Source organism: Myzus persicae, unplaced genomic scaffold (genome assembly GCF_001856785.1).
Source record: "Myzus persicae strain clone G006 unplaced genomic scaffold, MPER_G0061.0, whole genome shotgun sequence".
NCBI classification, from domain to species: Eukaryota; Metazoa; Arthropoda; class Insecta; order Hemiptera; family Aphididae; genus Myzus; species Myzus persicae.
In genome coordinates this window covers 176,641-194,482 of record NW_019103528.1, presented here as the reverse complement: position 1 = coordinate 194,482, position 17,842 = coordinate 176,641, and the positions used below count along the sequence as shown (strand labels likewise).

The 17,842-nt window shown below is 29.5% G+C and overlaps 1 protein-coding gene across 1 annotated transcript in view; it reads right to left on the bottom strand.

The window, feature by feature from the left end:
• The window catches only part of LOC111034668 (choline O-acetyltransferase), a gene marked incomplete at its 5' end in the record, with an annotated part of 57,801 nt that overhangs the window by 32,925 nt on the left and 7,034 nt on the right, over nucleotides 1-17,842 (bottom strand). The window contains one exon of the mRNA XM_022315982.1: nucleotides 1,973-2,094. Within this exon, the coding sequence (XP_022171674.1) occupies nucleotides 1,973-2,094 (122 nt within the window). The remainder of the gene's footprint in view (nucleotides 1-1,972; nucleotides 2,095-17,842) is intronic.

Here is a 17,842-nt window from a genome sequence, read left to right as displayed (position 1 = left end):
TTTGAAAAAAAAAAAAAAAAAAAAAAAATAGATAAAACAAAAAAAATCTTTTTGTTTATTAAGTTTGAAGCTTTATTTTTTGCATAAAAAATGCAAGTCCCAAGTACTTTGTATATATTTTTTAAGCAATGTTTGCTGTTCGATTTTAAATGTTGTTATGGCCAAAATGTAATTTCTATACTACAACGGGAGCCATTGATTTATTATCGCATAACGCTTTGCGGTGACAACTATATAATTTACATTTGTATTATTAAATATTAATACACCTACTCGTTATATTAAATGTACCTACGTATGTTTATACGAACAAAACACGTAAAGCCTTTTGATAATTTACGTATTGATTTATTTATGTGTTGTTGTACCCATGATAAATTAAATATAAATGTTTTCATTAATTGCATACTTTTTTTTTTTGAGAAATTTGATCATTGTATGCGCTCATACTGTCATCTAGCAGTCTTAAAAGCGTGAGGGTTTCTGGGCGTCACCGTCGCCCTTTCTTTGGGTCGGTCTCGTGTCCTGCGTGATAGTGGTTAGTTTTCACTTGTAACTTTATACGATATTAAATATATGTTTAAAATAGCATAGTGCTTAAAAATTAAAATGCTTAATTAAAATAGATTTTACTTATGAGAATGGGAACAGTTGTGATTTTTAGAGGTATTTAATACTTAGAGTTAAATTAAGAGTTAAAACTTTTTTATTTTATATTGATATCGAAAAGTACAATTAAATAAAACTAATTTTTAATTGTTAAATCATGTTTCTTAAAAATGTTTCAGCAAATCTATTTGTTTTTTATAATGTATTCTAATTTGAAAAAATGTTAATAAATCAACAAAGGAGGTCAAATTGTGGTTTTAATCATGATCTAGGTATATGAAGATAGTTTTTTTAAAAATTTTTTTCGGTGAATTGCTTAAAACGTCATTAGTCCCTAATTCATTAGTTACAATAAATAATTATAGATTCAAAACACATTTTGTTCACGTTGGACTTACTTGGGCCATTACATGTTTATACCATAAAATGCATTTAATGGTTAATTTTTATATTTTGACATTTCATTCAAAAAGTAATGGTTAACTAGCAATTTCAACTTGTTAAAAATATTGAATTCATGTTAAATTTTCAACCAAATACAATTTATTATCATGAATTTAACATAACTTTTAGAATACTTGATACACCACAAAAAAATGCTGACGATAAACTATAACTAATATATTGTAGACAACTTCATTGTAAGTTTGTATAATATTTATTCTAAAAGTTTTTAGATTAATTGGTTTTTATTAACAATTAGATAAGAATCTAAAGTTGTTTTGTATAGGATTTAATTTATTTACTGCAGTTTCTGGTTATCATATTTTGTATAATATATTATACAACTAAATATTCGTTATTTAATAATGTTCTTAGTGAATTTCCCTTATGTGTAAGTAAGATCTCAGAATTACGATTATAATAACGCTAAATAAAATAGGTATTTAACTGAGTTTTATAAATCGAATATTTCAAAATAGTCCATAAACATAAAAATATTCACTAGGTATTCAAAAGTATTTTTATGATTTATTTGCTTATACTATAGGTATACTATATTATAGTTCACTGGTAACATTCAACATAAGTATAGTATAGTATTTTATTTAATGATGTTCAACGGACAACGGGGCATTTAAGGTGAGTATAAGTTTATTGCTCGTTTCCAATTTTACTGTATTTTGCCAAGTGAATAAATTATATCTTATAGCAGTTATAGCCTTACAGGTTCGCTGTTACTTTCTATCCAAATAATTGAAAAGTCCGGTATACTACGAACTTATTTAATAAGGCGGAAATTAATATGGTCGGTACGTGGTGTTGAGTTTCATGGGCTCATGGCAAAAGCTTGCCAAGAAGTCTCCAGGGAAAAATACATTTATTGCATAAGTCTGCCCGTCCCTTTAGGCCATCGATTTACCTCCTCGTCCGGTGTTCTTGGTCGTTGTTCGCCCGAGTCTAGAGCCACGTCCTTGTCCGTACGTTCCGTATTTAGATTCCACCATCCTTTTGCGATCGTTTCCTTGATATTTCCCCGCCATCCTGTGAAATGATTTTTACGGTTTTAGTATGTTAAAAATTAAATAGTGTTATAGACGTTAATGAATGGATTTAAAGTAGGTAATGATAACTGACGTAGCGCACAGGCATGTTATACACTTAACCATATCGTATGAAAAAGATAGACTGTCAGATCGCACGGTTTGGGTCGCTTGACGATTTCATTATTTATTATACAACGCGTGTATTTTGTTTGACGAAGACATTCGCCCCCTTTTATCGTCATAAAGCTAATTACTCTAATTTGACACTTTATCTTGTTAAGATGTCATTTAAATAATTCTGCATGTCTTCCCCAATCAAACGATTTTGCCAACGAACGTCCCATTCAAGTAATTACATGGTTATAGAATATTGGTGTTTTGATTTAAATTGATATAAATATACACATTTTAATTTTTCAAAATAATTTTTGTGTTTCATTTAATGTGAAGCCAGAGATATATCTATTACATTTAGAATGGTATGTATTTTCTTTAGTTAAATACAGAACAACTTTTCTTATAAAAGGATTGGTTCATATGTAGCAAAATGTTTAGAATATATGTTTTATTCAGATGGAACTCTAAATTGCTGATTATGTTTATTATTTTAAACGGTAGTTCAATTGTAAAGAAAAACTGTTCGCAAAATTAGTTACTATTGAACTTGTTATATTAGCTAGTTAATTATTCAATAAATATATTACAATAATGTAAAAACTAGTTACAAATTGCAATTGAAAATATATTAAAAGGTAAATAATAGGTTATCAGTTATCACTTATCGTATTACAAGAATGTAAAAATTGAAATTATATAGTTTATGCTAATTGTGTAATCGTTGTATGTGTATTATTAAAACTTTTAAATTTATTGATTTTAAAATGTATAACGATAATACCTTGGAAACGTCCTGTTTTAAACGTGAGCAAGTGAGACTTACGTTAAACCGCCATTGTCTTCGTATTGTTTTCAGGGTTTATTATTTTTTGTTTTTAATATTTGAACAAATTTTCTGGTTTTAGAATAATTTCCACATATCGACACCTAGTCGGTAGTGTGGAAACGTGATGATCGAATGGGATACAAATATTATGATTAATGTCTGCAGTGGGGTACATACTACATAATATTATATATATTTGTATTTATCTTTTTAACCTCGGCAAACCTATTACTAGTTCTATTTCTAGCCACTCTCATGGGCCCAATTAAATGCCTTATGTAACGTACGCAGTATATATAGTCCGTCGTAAAACGCATTTAGATGGAGGATTATTTCATCGGCACCCCCGATGACGGTGGTGTTCGTGCGCTGCAAAAACCGCCCGGAGTGATAAAAACCGGAAGGTGCGTTACGATTTTTATTTCCGGTTAATGGACCATTTGCTTACTGGTTACACGCGAGCCACGTTATATAATATATTATTATTGTTCGCCTACTCTCCGGCTGTCAGGTGGGACATTTTCGGAAATAAAAACGTCTTGCGCTTTCGTTTGCACGCATCAATCACTTGGCGCCGGTCAGGAATATAATATATATGTACACGTGTATACGGCTACGGACGAGGTGCCCCCGGAAGTGGTGGTGGCGATTTGTCCCCTCCGGCGCAAAAGTAACCGGCTGATTAGTTCGCTCTGACTCAGACCATCCCTCTCTCCACGTATAGGGCGCCGTGTAACCCATTTGCCGTGCCATTTTCCCCACGCGCTAGGAGCTCGCCCTCTGCCTTTCGAAATTACTTTCGACACGTTTTTTTCCATCCCCCTTCCTTCATGTCCACCTTCTTTTGTGGGACCTGGGTACTTTTTCTAAACGCAATTCGGCGCTATTCCAAACTGCAAAAAGGACGAGAGAAGACTTATATATAATACAAAGTTTCCAAGGATTTAGAAGATTTCCTTCCGAAAACGTCACTATACAGCCAACTACAAAATAATAATAATAATAATAAGGGTTGGTTGGTAGTAATCAATTTTGTTCTAAACTTTAATTAAGTATGTACAGCGTTTTATTCTTAGGAATTTTGAAGATAATATAACATATTTTATAAATTAATAAATTACATACAACTTTATAATAATATTGTATCCTGTAGATTGTCGAATTAGATAAAATAAAATCAATCAAATTAAATTGAGTTCACGACAATTTATATAAAAGATTTATGGTACTGGTATAATGCATAGTGACTTTAAATAAATCTATTTGTCTGTTGTTTATTTTATACATCGAAATATATACTTGTATATGTTAGTATATTGACTGGTGTGACTGGAAAAGACAATCAATAGAATACAAAAAAAAACTTTGTTTGCAGGAGGTAGGAGAGTTAAATAGAAATATAAGGGATGTCTGGCTCTGTCTTTTTCAGGAAACTTTAATGTTTGTTGTTCGAATGTTTTAAGATGGAAGCAAACAAACACGTGGATGAAGGGGAGAAGTGACATTATATATACGATAAGTTATCCCTGCGGCTCTCTTGGGATTTGCGTACACCCAGATGGGGGACAAGGTATTTCGCTTCGGTAGTAAAAACGCTTTTGCCCCACTACCCCTAGGGGATCAGTGGGGATACGGAACTTTCGTAAAATTATATATACCATAATAACGGGTTTTCGCGACAACGATTCGTTGGGGATTAGGACTTTTAACGGGGAAAACGGTAAAAAAAAACCACCAAAATGGACATTAAGCTATTAAACTACATTATTTCAACTCGAGTGAGTATCGCTGTGTGAGGTCCTTTTAGTGTTACGAAAATGGACAAAACGGGCATTACTGTTTTTGTTAGATTTAGTAGTTTGTTGTGTGGTGTGCCCATCTACGAAATAAAAACAAATTACGGTAATAATAGCTTTTTTTGAATTAGACATTAATAAATCTGAGGTTAAAATTTAAATTTATAGGAATTCCGAACTTTATATACCTATAGATATAGTATTTATTATAATAATATACGATGTGAAAATAGTCTGTATATAAATATAGGAAGGTACTAATAAAGTAGTTGTATTTAAATATTTGGTTTAACTGTAAAGTTTAATAAAAATATTTAAATAAGTAATGATAAAACAAAATTGATAGTATTTATTTTTGTAGTTATAAAATCAATATTTTTTATTGTCATTGGCTTTAAGATTTTGCAAATCGTATTTAACTTAAACCAAACGTAGTCTAATAACTTCAGATTGAATCCGATGTTGTCAAATATTTTAACAAATGTTTAGATGATTGTTTTGTTCACTAACAGTATTAACCAACAACTTAAAACTAATATAATCTATGTGTTTTGTAGCACAGCAATATTTTTAATGTTCGTGTCTCCCTATATATTCGGCCGTTAAAAATATTAAAATGACTTTTGATCTATGACGTGCCACGCAAACAAATCATACGGTTTTTAGATATTTAAAAATATTTGTTTATTCTCATGCAGAGATTGGAAATCTATTGTATCAAAATGAAAAATTGAAATTCAGAAATCATCAATGGCCGTTCACGCCACTATGATACACCTACATTTGTGACACATCACAGCTATTCGAATTCGGGTATATAAATGAAACGCTGGCGCAGGTTTAAAATGTTTGCGTCGTTGAAGGGTTTCTTTAATAATTATTACAAAGACTTGCCGGTTCTTTGCGGGCGATGTCAGCCCGTCGTCTCGCGCATCGCAAGTATGTGTAAAGCCTCGTCCGGGGCTCGGAGGGAAATCCACTAATCCCCCATCCCTTAACCCCCCCCCCCCACCCACCACCGTGGCTGTTAATCCAAAACGCGTGCTGCAAAGCTAACCACGACTACCCACCCCCATACATATGTATACTCTGCTATACAGTGTCCACACACTCACGCACGCACTCGTGCACGTACACACGCAAACACGCACACGACATCGTGCTTGGATTACGTCCTGGGTGGGAAGGGTAACGCTGCTCCGCTATTCATCAACCCCGCCGACGCGTCTATTGCACCACCGCCGCCGCTAACACGGGGTCGTGTCACCGCCTGGATCAACGCGGGATACTTTCGACGACGGCGCGGGGTTTTTATTAATCTAAATTTTGGCATTGATTTAGGTCCACTATGATATAGCCAGCGTACGTATACAATATATAATATATATATATATATATATATTATAGTATAAACACATACACACACACACACACACACACGCACACGCAAGTGGTTGTGGTTCGTTTATAGGGCGTAAAAATTACACACGTACCCCTGCTGGTGGCGGGACGGGTACAGCGATAATTTCTCGTCCGACAGACACGACGCGAGACGGTCGTAAAAAATATTTAATAGGTATATTGACGCAAGCCCGACGGCGAAAAATAAAAATGGAAAAAATATTCTCTACTTGGAATTCGCCTTATTATCGATTACATACAGAAAGCAAAAGCAATAACGAGAAATAAACTGCTCTCAACAAAATTCATCGTGATAATAAATGATTGCACTTACAACTTCGAATAAAATATTTTATAATTCAATCGTATAGTAGACCTACCTGTGCAGTGCAATTAACATTAAAAACATGTTTCATTTTCGTATCCATGAAAAAAATTACGTTTTTATAAAGCTACGCGAAATACACAATAAATTAGTATTGCTAAATAATTAAGATATTTTAACGAATGTTAATTACAATATTATTTTATTTTTTGTAATACGCATATACTTTTTATTTAAAAATATAATGAATAATTTAAACATTTTACAATTTGAAGCTTCATTTGTATGCGTGAAAGGTAGTTTTTAGTTAATATATCAGACTTGATTTTAATTATTTTTTGTAAATTTATAATAAATAAGATGTTTATGATTATGAAAATATTTATTTGGCTTTGTTGTCGTGGAAGACATAACATTTTCTTTAAGTCGTGATAAAGTAATAGTATTAGATGAACCACGCCACCATGGATATTTATTGTAATAAGCTAGTTGAACATTTTGGAGTACATTAAAAAATATTACCAGCTAATTGCAATGTTGCATAATTTACACATGGACACATTTTATCTATAAGTGTAACCAAACCATTAGGAGTTAAAAATATTAAATATGACGTATTTTGTATTTTGTAATCATTATGTTCTTATAGACATAATATGATATATCGAGTAGAGGCGTATAAAAAAACTTTCAGCGAAGGCAGGAGGTTATATATTAAATATATATAAATGTTTTATAAAAAACATTTTCACCTTTTTATTTAGTGAACCCCACTGTGCATGCCACTGATGAGTTATGTTCAGAGTTGAAAACTAATCATAAAATATAGATACTTCATTTTATAATCATATCCTACCCACCTCACATTGATTTGTAAATAAAATTACTGTAATTGTTGGTTACTAAATATAATCTAACTTACACTCATACTTTGTTATTATTATCTTGAAAATCAGCAATTTATACGTTTTACTGTCTCATATGTACATTTTTTAAACACAAAATGTAGTTTATTAGCAGTAAATAAGTTCCACTTGATATTTCTTGTTTAACACGATTACTTCTTTCTACTACAATATTAAAAATGTCGACGTACCTTAGCAAAGACAAGTGACAAAATGACAAAATGTTCACACATTGACATGGTTTTCAAATTTCTGACATAAATGTATACCTAAGTATAATTTAATTGTCCTATGTTGAAAATGAATGAGAACTTATGCATTGACTTGGTACAGTAAAATGTATGGTCCGAAATGAAAAGTTTTCATGTTATGGAACTGCTCGAAAAACGTATTTTGTTATTCACGTTAATTATTAATATTGATATTAATCTGTATATAACAAAGTGAAAGTAATTATTTTGTACTTTTCCCAGGAATATTAATTAAATAGATTTTTTTATTTTACTTAGTATTGCAGTATACAAGTATTACTATTATAGTTTATTTATGCTTATAATATAGCGTACCACAATCTAAGTCTTACAAATTATGTGTGATTTGGGTAGGTAGACTCGATATAATATTGTACATTATTTAATAGATGGATAAATAAGCAAACTAAATACTAAGTCACTCATCGTGTCTTTACAATTGTGTATTTAAAAAAAAATGTTGTTCATAATCCTTACAAGAACTTTCACGAACCACAATATTAAAAGACCATGTTTCCAATGTATTTTTCTTTATAATATCCTCTCCAACAACGGCAGCCACTTCACCGGTCGAATTCCAATTAATGTAATCGCCACGGTGCCCACTTCAACGACAATAATAACAATTTATCAATGGCAACGCACGGTCTGCGTCGAGGGTTATTGAATTGAAAAATCCATATTTTTATTGAACGCGGACCATACGCCAAACGAAAAGCACTCGACGGTGTCGTCTGAAATGTGCCTTTGATGGTCCCATCAGATGATTAAATTGTACAGACTTTTGAACTTGCAGCGAATGAATTTAGGGTGGATTTTGCTTTTTTTTGACTAAACTTGTACAAAATAGTCCGATTTCCCCCTCTGTCGAGTCCATGGTAAAATGAAACCTCTTCAGTTTTGACTTTCCAAGGTTGCCCCTGGCCGAGTCGAATTCCACAAAGAAACTAACCCTTTCACGGGACCGAATATCGTTGAGATACGTACTTAACGGTTGAACATTAAATCATATTACATTTTGAATGTACCTATGGAGTTTGCAGATCAAAATGTTTGGTATACATGTGATAAATTAAACAGTAGGTACAAATAATACAGAGTAAGTCAAAGATAGAGAGTATTTTAGTATACTAAATTATAATACAATTTATTTAACATGATTAATTATACTAAATGTCAAAATGTATAGTTTTAACATTTAATTTTTAACGTGAAAATTTATTTAAAAATAAAAAAATATTAGTTTTTAGCAATAGGTATTAAAAATATTATAAAAATTTAAAAAAAGATATTACTTTAAAATTTCTAATTTTAGCTCCTGAGTGGAACGAAGAACTTGATAGTTGTACCATGAATCATGATTCATGATACATATATTATATGTGTTTTGTGTATGAATATCATTTTGTGACTATTATTACGTTTTACATAAAGGATGGTTTCTGTTACATAATTTAATCTAGTTGATACTTTGGGACTTGGGATAAGGATAGAAGTCTTTGTAATTTTATTTATAATTTAGAAAAAGTCAAAGAGTATCAAAAACAGCAGTAAAACAAATAGAACCTATTATATACCTAATACTTTAATTTTTCATGACGAGAAATAATAATCAGCTGTAGATAACAAACATACCTATAATATTATTAAACAGGGCCAACTAATAAAACAAATATATTTTTTTTTAATAAGTTGTTTACATGTTATGTTTTTATAGTGATTTATAATCAACTTGGTCTGCATAAAACAAAATCTCCCAAAAAAAAATTAGGAGATTGTAATAATTACATTTTAGTTTCATAGATACATATTTTAGGACAAGCAGTAAAAGTTATTTATTTATAAAAAACTCAATTATTTTTCAGTATATTTTGAATTAACTCATTTATTTTCTTACAACCAAAGGTATATTTAGCACTTTAAAAAATATACTGAAAAAATCAGTGTCTCTTTCGCATAAAAAGTGGATTTTAAAAGTGGAGTTAATCGCCTTAGCTTTTGAACGCCTCGTAGTATCTATCGTACTTACGTATATCGTCCTTGTCCTTTCTCATACTAACTATAACACACTTAAAATAAACAACTAATCCAATTAGTATCACTTTGTTTTTCACCACACCTTATATAGTTATAATTTATAACTAAGTTAGTTTAAACCTGTAACTAAGTAATAATCACAATGAGTTAAAACAAAAATATACAAGATCTGTATGTATAAAAAGTGGTATTTAAATAAATTATCTTTGATGTATTAAAATAATGTTCACACATTTTAAATCTTTTAAAATAAACTACATTAAATTGAGAAATTTCCGAACTTTGTTTTAATTTATTGAGTGTACCTTACTATATGGGTAGTATTAATAATTAATAAACTTTGCATCGATTTACATTCTGACCTTCATTAACTATCAACTAATTATAAATGACGTTTAAATAAGTAATAAATATTAAATTTCGTATTTTTAACCCTGGTACGCACTATACCTACATAATATAGGCAACCATTATGCATTCATAACGCTTTTACGTATAATAAACAGACGATATTACTAATTAAAACCCCGACGTTGTTTTAGAAATATTATTTTGTAGTTCTTCTGTACAAATATTTCTTTTGCATACATAAAATTACAATTCATGCGTTTTCAAAAGTGTTCGTTAACGCACTGTACTAAAGAATACAGCATACTAAACCTACATATAGTTGTACGCAGTGGAGTGGCATTCGAAAAACGATCGAATCTGTTAAAATATTCAAAAGGCCTGACGGCAACGCTGTTAAGCTTTTCTTTAGGGATGTTTGTTGTGCAGGGGACATACATATTTAATAAACCGGTCAGGGGTTTATAAAGTGTATACATGCTCTAAAAGAAGTCTACTAAAATACTATCTGAATTCAAAACAAAATAATTGTTTAGGTGGAATAACCTAGTAACCACGTATGTAGTAGTATTCTATAGAATTAGCAAATAACTAGTAAGTTTTAGGTTTTTACATAATTAATCAATTGTTAAATGCAAAATGCAAAACATTTGATTCCCAGTAGAGATATTTCAAAATGAAATATTATATGCTTAACTACCGCAGTCAAATATTTTCATAATAATGACAATTATTAACTAAAGATTTATTTTAATTATTTAAACTTGTCATGCGTAGTTGATTTTACCTTTAAAATTATTTTAATCCATTCGCTGAGACTCACCACTATGTGGACCTAAGAGTATTTTATTTTATTTTTATTAACATGTACGCCTCAACTTCTATAGGGTTATTAGCGTTTTTGAAATACATTGCATAATATCCATAATTATATAAAGCATATTATTTTGTGACCTATTACGTTTTCCATGTGGTGATCGACGGGATAGTGATAATTTCATTGACATTCCAGTGAAGAATTAAGTATTAAATTAACTGAAGCACACCGCACTGAAGAAAATATGTAATATAATCATTTAACTGTGTTATATTATAATGAGAAACCATAATGAGTGTATAAATAGTATAGGTACTTTTTATTTTAATTCCTAAATAACTTATGAAGAATTCGTATGATATCACCAAACAACATCTTAGGTACTTGTTAAATATTAGGCACCTTATGGCTTATACTATTACACCTTTATAGATTCTAAGTGGAGCTAGAAATATATTTACTTTTCAATGATGTGTGTTTTACTATTTTTAATAGTATTTTATTGTTAACTTTATTTAACCGTTTACTATTTTTAGGAAACGTATTAGGAACTTATTGGAGATATTTTGAACGCCTTTTATCAAAATAAATATGAATTCAAAACGAAACTCTAATTTTTTTTATGTAATATAATGTTTTATTCAGGTCAGATAACAATATAAAATCATGATAAAAAAAAAACATTTTAATGGCTGACTAATTGTTCACGAAACAAGCTTTTAGTAATCTACTGCTACTTATTTTAACGTTCTAACCTCTAGGACTATAAATTATAACAGTAAACAAGTGTAATAATTGTATTAACTGTTATTTTTATTAAATTACAATAATGACATGGTTATAAATTTTAACAAGATTAAATAACAACTAGATAATAATAATAATCATAATAATAATAATAATAATAATAATAATATTATTCATACAAAGAAGTGTATTAGTAACCTATAAATATACCATTAGTACTTTGCCATAATATTTACAATCGCATTTTTTAATGAAAACAAATTAATTTTCATTAAAAATTATGATTTATTTTATCTAACATATTTAGACTAATGGAAAACAGAGTAGTCCTATATAATAAATAAATACAATTGTTTAGTGTTTGCTTAAATACATTTTACATAATTGTTTTCATTAATATATTTTAACATTAAACATAATGAAACAATAATAATAAAAAAGAACAAGAAGGACTTAATAATAATTTTTATAATTTAATCAAAATAATAAAACTGATGAAATTGGTAACAACTTAATAAGTTTGACATTCAATCAATCAAACAATTTACGAAAAATTAATTTTAGGAATTTAATTTCGTAAAAAAACATTGATATTGTATTAGTTAATTTGTTTAACAATACTTACTGCAATATTCTACGTTTCTATGCAATAAAATAGATTTATAAATACGAGACGGACATAGATGAATAATAGCTAAAGTCATCAATTATAAGTACCTATATTATTATTTTTTAATTGTTTACAAGGTAAAGACAAAAATTAAAATAAAATGTATTGTGAAATCATAGTTCACTGTAAATGTTAAGTTAATATATTCTAAGTAAACGTTAATCTATATATAATTATTCTTAATGTTAGTTGTTCTTAACCTATAATCCTTAACACATTAAGTCCTTAACTAACAATAATTTCGACCAATGATATGTATCGAATTTGGTTTATGATATGTATGAACTTGGTTGCTTACACGATTAAGTGTAGATATTATTATAGTTATAATAATATTAAAATGTATATAATATATATAAAAAAAAAAAATAATAAAAATAAACATTTTTGTACATGTTTATTATTAGTAATTAGTATTGCTAATTTATGTACAACTTAGAATTTAATGATATGTGTTGATATGATTGGTTACCCCTTAAGATAATTATATAATATCTACTTATTCTACTTATATACTAATGAACTAATTTAGTTTAATAATATAATAAATAATAATTGATACTCGAAGGCAAATAAGTTGTAAGTAGTCTATATCGATTGAATTGAATTTATTTTGTATTATATAATACTGAAGCTAACATTACAAGCTCGACTTTTCACATGGATATGTAATTAGAAATTTTATAATTTTGTTTGCGTAATAATATATTTTACGAGTTGAAACTTTTAAAAATTAATTTCTATTGATATGTTTGGGTAATTATTGAGCATTATGAAAGGACGAAATATTTATAATTTATATATACTATATTTTAGTGCGTAAACTGCTTTATATTGAAAAGTGATACATTATATTTCATTGATTTTCAGAGTTCTAGTTTTTTATGCTCATAACAATGTTATCACAAATATTATTAGAGCTATGAAAATTAAGAAAATATTTACGAAAATTTGTTTTCAATAGCTGATGGGTAATGGCTGAACATTAAAATCTAAATAATTTAACTTAACGGAAAATGATGCCATATTTTTTGAATGTTGATGTTTTTTTTTAGAATTTGTCATTTATTTAGTTAGTTTCATGTTTTATCTACTTTAATATTATAAAATGTTCAGCTTTTAAATATTAAAAAATTGATCTAAAATTAGTATACTCATTTACGTAAGTTACATTTTAACATTTAATTTCCATAAAGTAAAAAAAATAATTGTCAGTAAATTAGTAAAATGTATTGAATAAATTAAATTTTTTTTCTTAGGGAATGGATTACCTGAAAATTAGTTTTAAAAGTTTTAGGTATCTTACATACCTAAATATTATTAATATTTTATGTTTCTTGGTTGGTGGGATAATTTATTTGATGTAGGTATTGTTATACAAGTAATATAAAGTTAGTTTTAAGTAATCATAGTTTACGCAATACACAGTTCACCAATACTGCACTGGATTTTATGAAGAACACTGAACTAGGTAATAACCAGCTCGTTTAAAGATTACATTAAACAATATGATACTTGATGACGATTTGGTGTTTCAATAAAAATGAATTAATAATATAGGATTCCTTTAATTTTCTAGCTTAATTTAAGAATGCTATTTATATTTATTCAAACACATGATCCAAAATTCAATTTAGTTATTTTATATGTGAATTGCAAAGAAGCAAATGTATATTATAAATATATTATAAATCTTCTTATAATTTTAACTTATTATTATTTTGTTCTATATAAGTTAAGTGTTTTGTAAATTAAAATTGTTAATCATTGAATAATTTATAATAGATGCACAATTATGATTTAAAATTATTGTAAAAAGTATTAAATATTCAAATATATTGAATACCAGTTATAATAATAATTATCATTAGTAATATAATTGTTAATAGAGTAATAATATTATAAATATTATAAATATTCATAATTCCCATTAACATTCAATCAATATTTCATTACCAAAAAACAAATAAGGAACGATATAGACCATATAGCATAATGGGGTTTTCTCACCATTAATTTTAACATGACTGCTACATGATATAATATTGCTTAGTCTACACATATAATTTGTATTAAGTCTTTTTTTTCCCGAGAAACTATTCATTTAAAAACGGTTATGTGTGATACTAAGCATCTCACCTTCTATTTTAATACAGATCAATAGATTCCTCGATTAAGCATTTCAATGCTGTTGCCTAAATGGATTCCTATCCTGTGCTGGTTGAGATGACCTTCTAAAAGGATTGGTGTCCTGCGATTGATGGAATGTGGCATTTTCATTTTCGATTGCTACGTGGCCATCCATATCAGTTTCTGAGTGTCCTTCCATCCTACTATACTCGCTATTAACTGGTATGGGCTGTTCTTGCATGGCATATGTTTGATACTCTTTATCTGGAGGGTCAGCCATGAGTATATTTGCTTCATTCTGGAACGGCTTGAAGTCATATATATTTCTTAGCCTCATTAATGCTGGAGCGTATGCTAAATTGGAAACTGCTATGATAACATTCAGCCAAGTGAAACCGATCATTTCTACAACTTCACCAGCCACTATAGGACCAATGGCATAAGCTAATGAGTATGAAATATCTGCAATCGCGTAAATGCTACCATAAACAGAAACATATCGGACGTCTACAATGTAACCAAGGGTTGGCAATATAGCTGTATCCACTAAAGCAATTCCGAAACATATAATGCAGATAGGAATCATCAGAACTTTGTATGAAGTTGAAAAAGGAATTATTAGGCAACTAAGGCCTTCGAGGGATAATCCAATAGCTACCATAAGCCATTGATAGTTTGGGAACAGTTTTGATAACTTTACTGTCAGTATTACACCAAATACGTGTGGGAAAAATGCGGGTAGCCATATCATCCCCATTTTCCAGTTGTCATGAGTAATGTGATCTTCCATCCAGAGGGATATTGTTGGTTCTAGAAATGCGAGTGCAACGTTTGACATCATCAAGGCTCCGGAGCATACAGCAATATAAGGGTCCATAAAGAGTTTCCATATGGGTATGGTTGGAACTTTTTTCAAATGTTTTTGTTCTTTGAGTTGTTGTTTTATGGGTTTCATAACAAGGAGTAGCATTAATCCATCAACAAGACAAACGAATGCTAGTATAAGGAATGGAATTTCTTTACCAGCGAATTGATATAACGCTCCTCCAAAAGGTGGTGCTACTAGACAACCGAAGCTGATGAACGCTAATGCAATCCCTAATGCTTGAGCTCTTTCATTTTCTTCGGTAAATCGATCAGCTATCATTGCTAAGCCAGACGTATCAGCAAATGCAGATCCCACTCCTTGAAGACTTCTTGCTATGAAAAGGACGGAATAACTTCTTCCGCATGCAAATATCGAGGTGGATAGGAACATAATGGATAAGCCAATCATCATTGGTATATCATATCCAATCCGATCGATTAGAGCACCAGAAAATGGATTCACCATAAGTTGTACGATTGCTTTGGATGCAAATAATACTCCAGTTGCTGAATCTTGTCCATGGTGAGCTGGTGGGGTGATCGGATCATCCGTAAAGTTTACTGCCGTGGGGATTTCACCCCAAGAATCTACGTACCTCAAATAATCTGGTATGATTGGCACAATCACCATGTATAGCATGTTGTCTAACAACAATGCTATAGACACGATAACTAAGATCAGTCTTCTTTGAATAACTGGCTCTTGAATCTTTTCCCATAGTATTTCCTTTAACTCGTTGACTTCTAAATTAATAAGTGGCACTTGGAACGTGCCCACAGCGCTCCAACACCGAAACAGTGGATTCCCCGATGGTTCCATGTTGAAGGTTTTGATATCACATTACATGACCTCCCCCGATGAAACGATGATGGAACTCACCATGATTGATCCCAGACCTTCAACAAAAAGATACAAAATAATTGTGTTAGAAAATTAATGTAAAACAACAGATGAAAAATAATGAGTGTATCTCATTGCAAAGGTATGAAATCCATCATGGAAAGTTCTTCAACAATATAGACAACAATAATGCATTAAATAAATATGGAATCTGCACCTTTGCTGTGAGAAATGCTTTAAGAAAAAATTATTTAATACAAATTATTAAGTAAACGTATATTTTACTTTGATAATACTTTTCACAATTATTAATCGTTACACTTAATGGGCAATACCCATGTTTCGTAATTTTATTATTTCCATATTAAATCACATAAATATATACATGTAGATTATACATAGCAATATAATCTGATGATATTGTTATTAATGTTTAGCACCAGACTAGTGTAAAAGACGTGATAATTACAGATGCCACATACTCCTGAGGGCTTAGGTTTATTTAAAGTTACAAAGCTGTCAATAGAAGGGACTGTCAATTGCATGCGTAACCTCGCGGCACAAACGATTCTCTTTTACATTTTGAAAATAAATTACATGGCTGCTATCGTAACGAACCGACCCAACTACCTACCCTTTATAATTGAGTTATTTTATGTGAAATATAATTATTTTTTGGCCATGTTTAACACTAATTTTTTTTATTCAAGCAATGCATTTATACTAGGCATTTATTGTAAAAAACAGAAACAAAAAATCATATTTTATTAACTTTTCTAAAATCAGTACTGAATGATTTTCGTAAAAATTCATCGATTTAAAATAAAAACTTAAATTTATATGATACAATATTGTAAATAATTTATTCGAATAAAATAACGCTAAATTATGTATAAGTTATCAGTATTTACTTTTAGTCATCATTTCCCTTGACAATGATTTTCGTGTTTGTTTTGGTCCCCCACAGACATTTTAGTAAAGTTTATAAAGACATCCACTATAGTCACTACCCTGTCTCATTATTTTTAATGATGCAATTTGCTAATTAACCGGTCACCATATACATTGGAAGGGAGCGACCCTCCTAGTATGTTTCATTCGTTTTATAGGGTTCGGGTGTCGATAATGTACGTGTTTCTTCGCTCGATGCAGATTCGTTTGACATAAAGAAAAAAACATCAATGACTTTATATATGTAAAACAGTTATGTAAAAGGGAAGAAATGTTGTTCTAGGAGGTACTTTCAGTTATTTAATTTGGTGTATTTGTAATGTGTTACGTAGGAACTAACATATATTTTAATTTTAATAATAAATAGGTAATATTTTATATACATAGATATTGAACATGCATTTTACTGATAAATGTTCTATATATATTAAACACATTGAAAAATATGTAGGTAATCACAAAAAAAATAACAGAACTCAGCTAAACAGATGTTATCTGCATCTTATAGTATAATAATATATTAAAGCTAATTGTCAATCATTGAAAATGTAAACTATTGTTGTATACATTTTATTTGTATTACCTAGTAAATAACCATATTTAGCCATTCAATTAATTTTTTTATGAACAAGTTGAACTATATTATAATTTAAACAAAAACCCTTCAGTCACTATGGTTAATTTAAATGTCTACATATTATATTGAGTATTTATTCA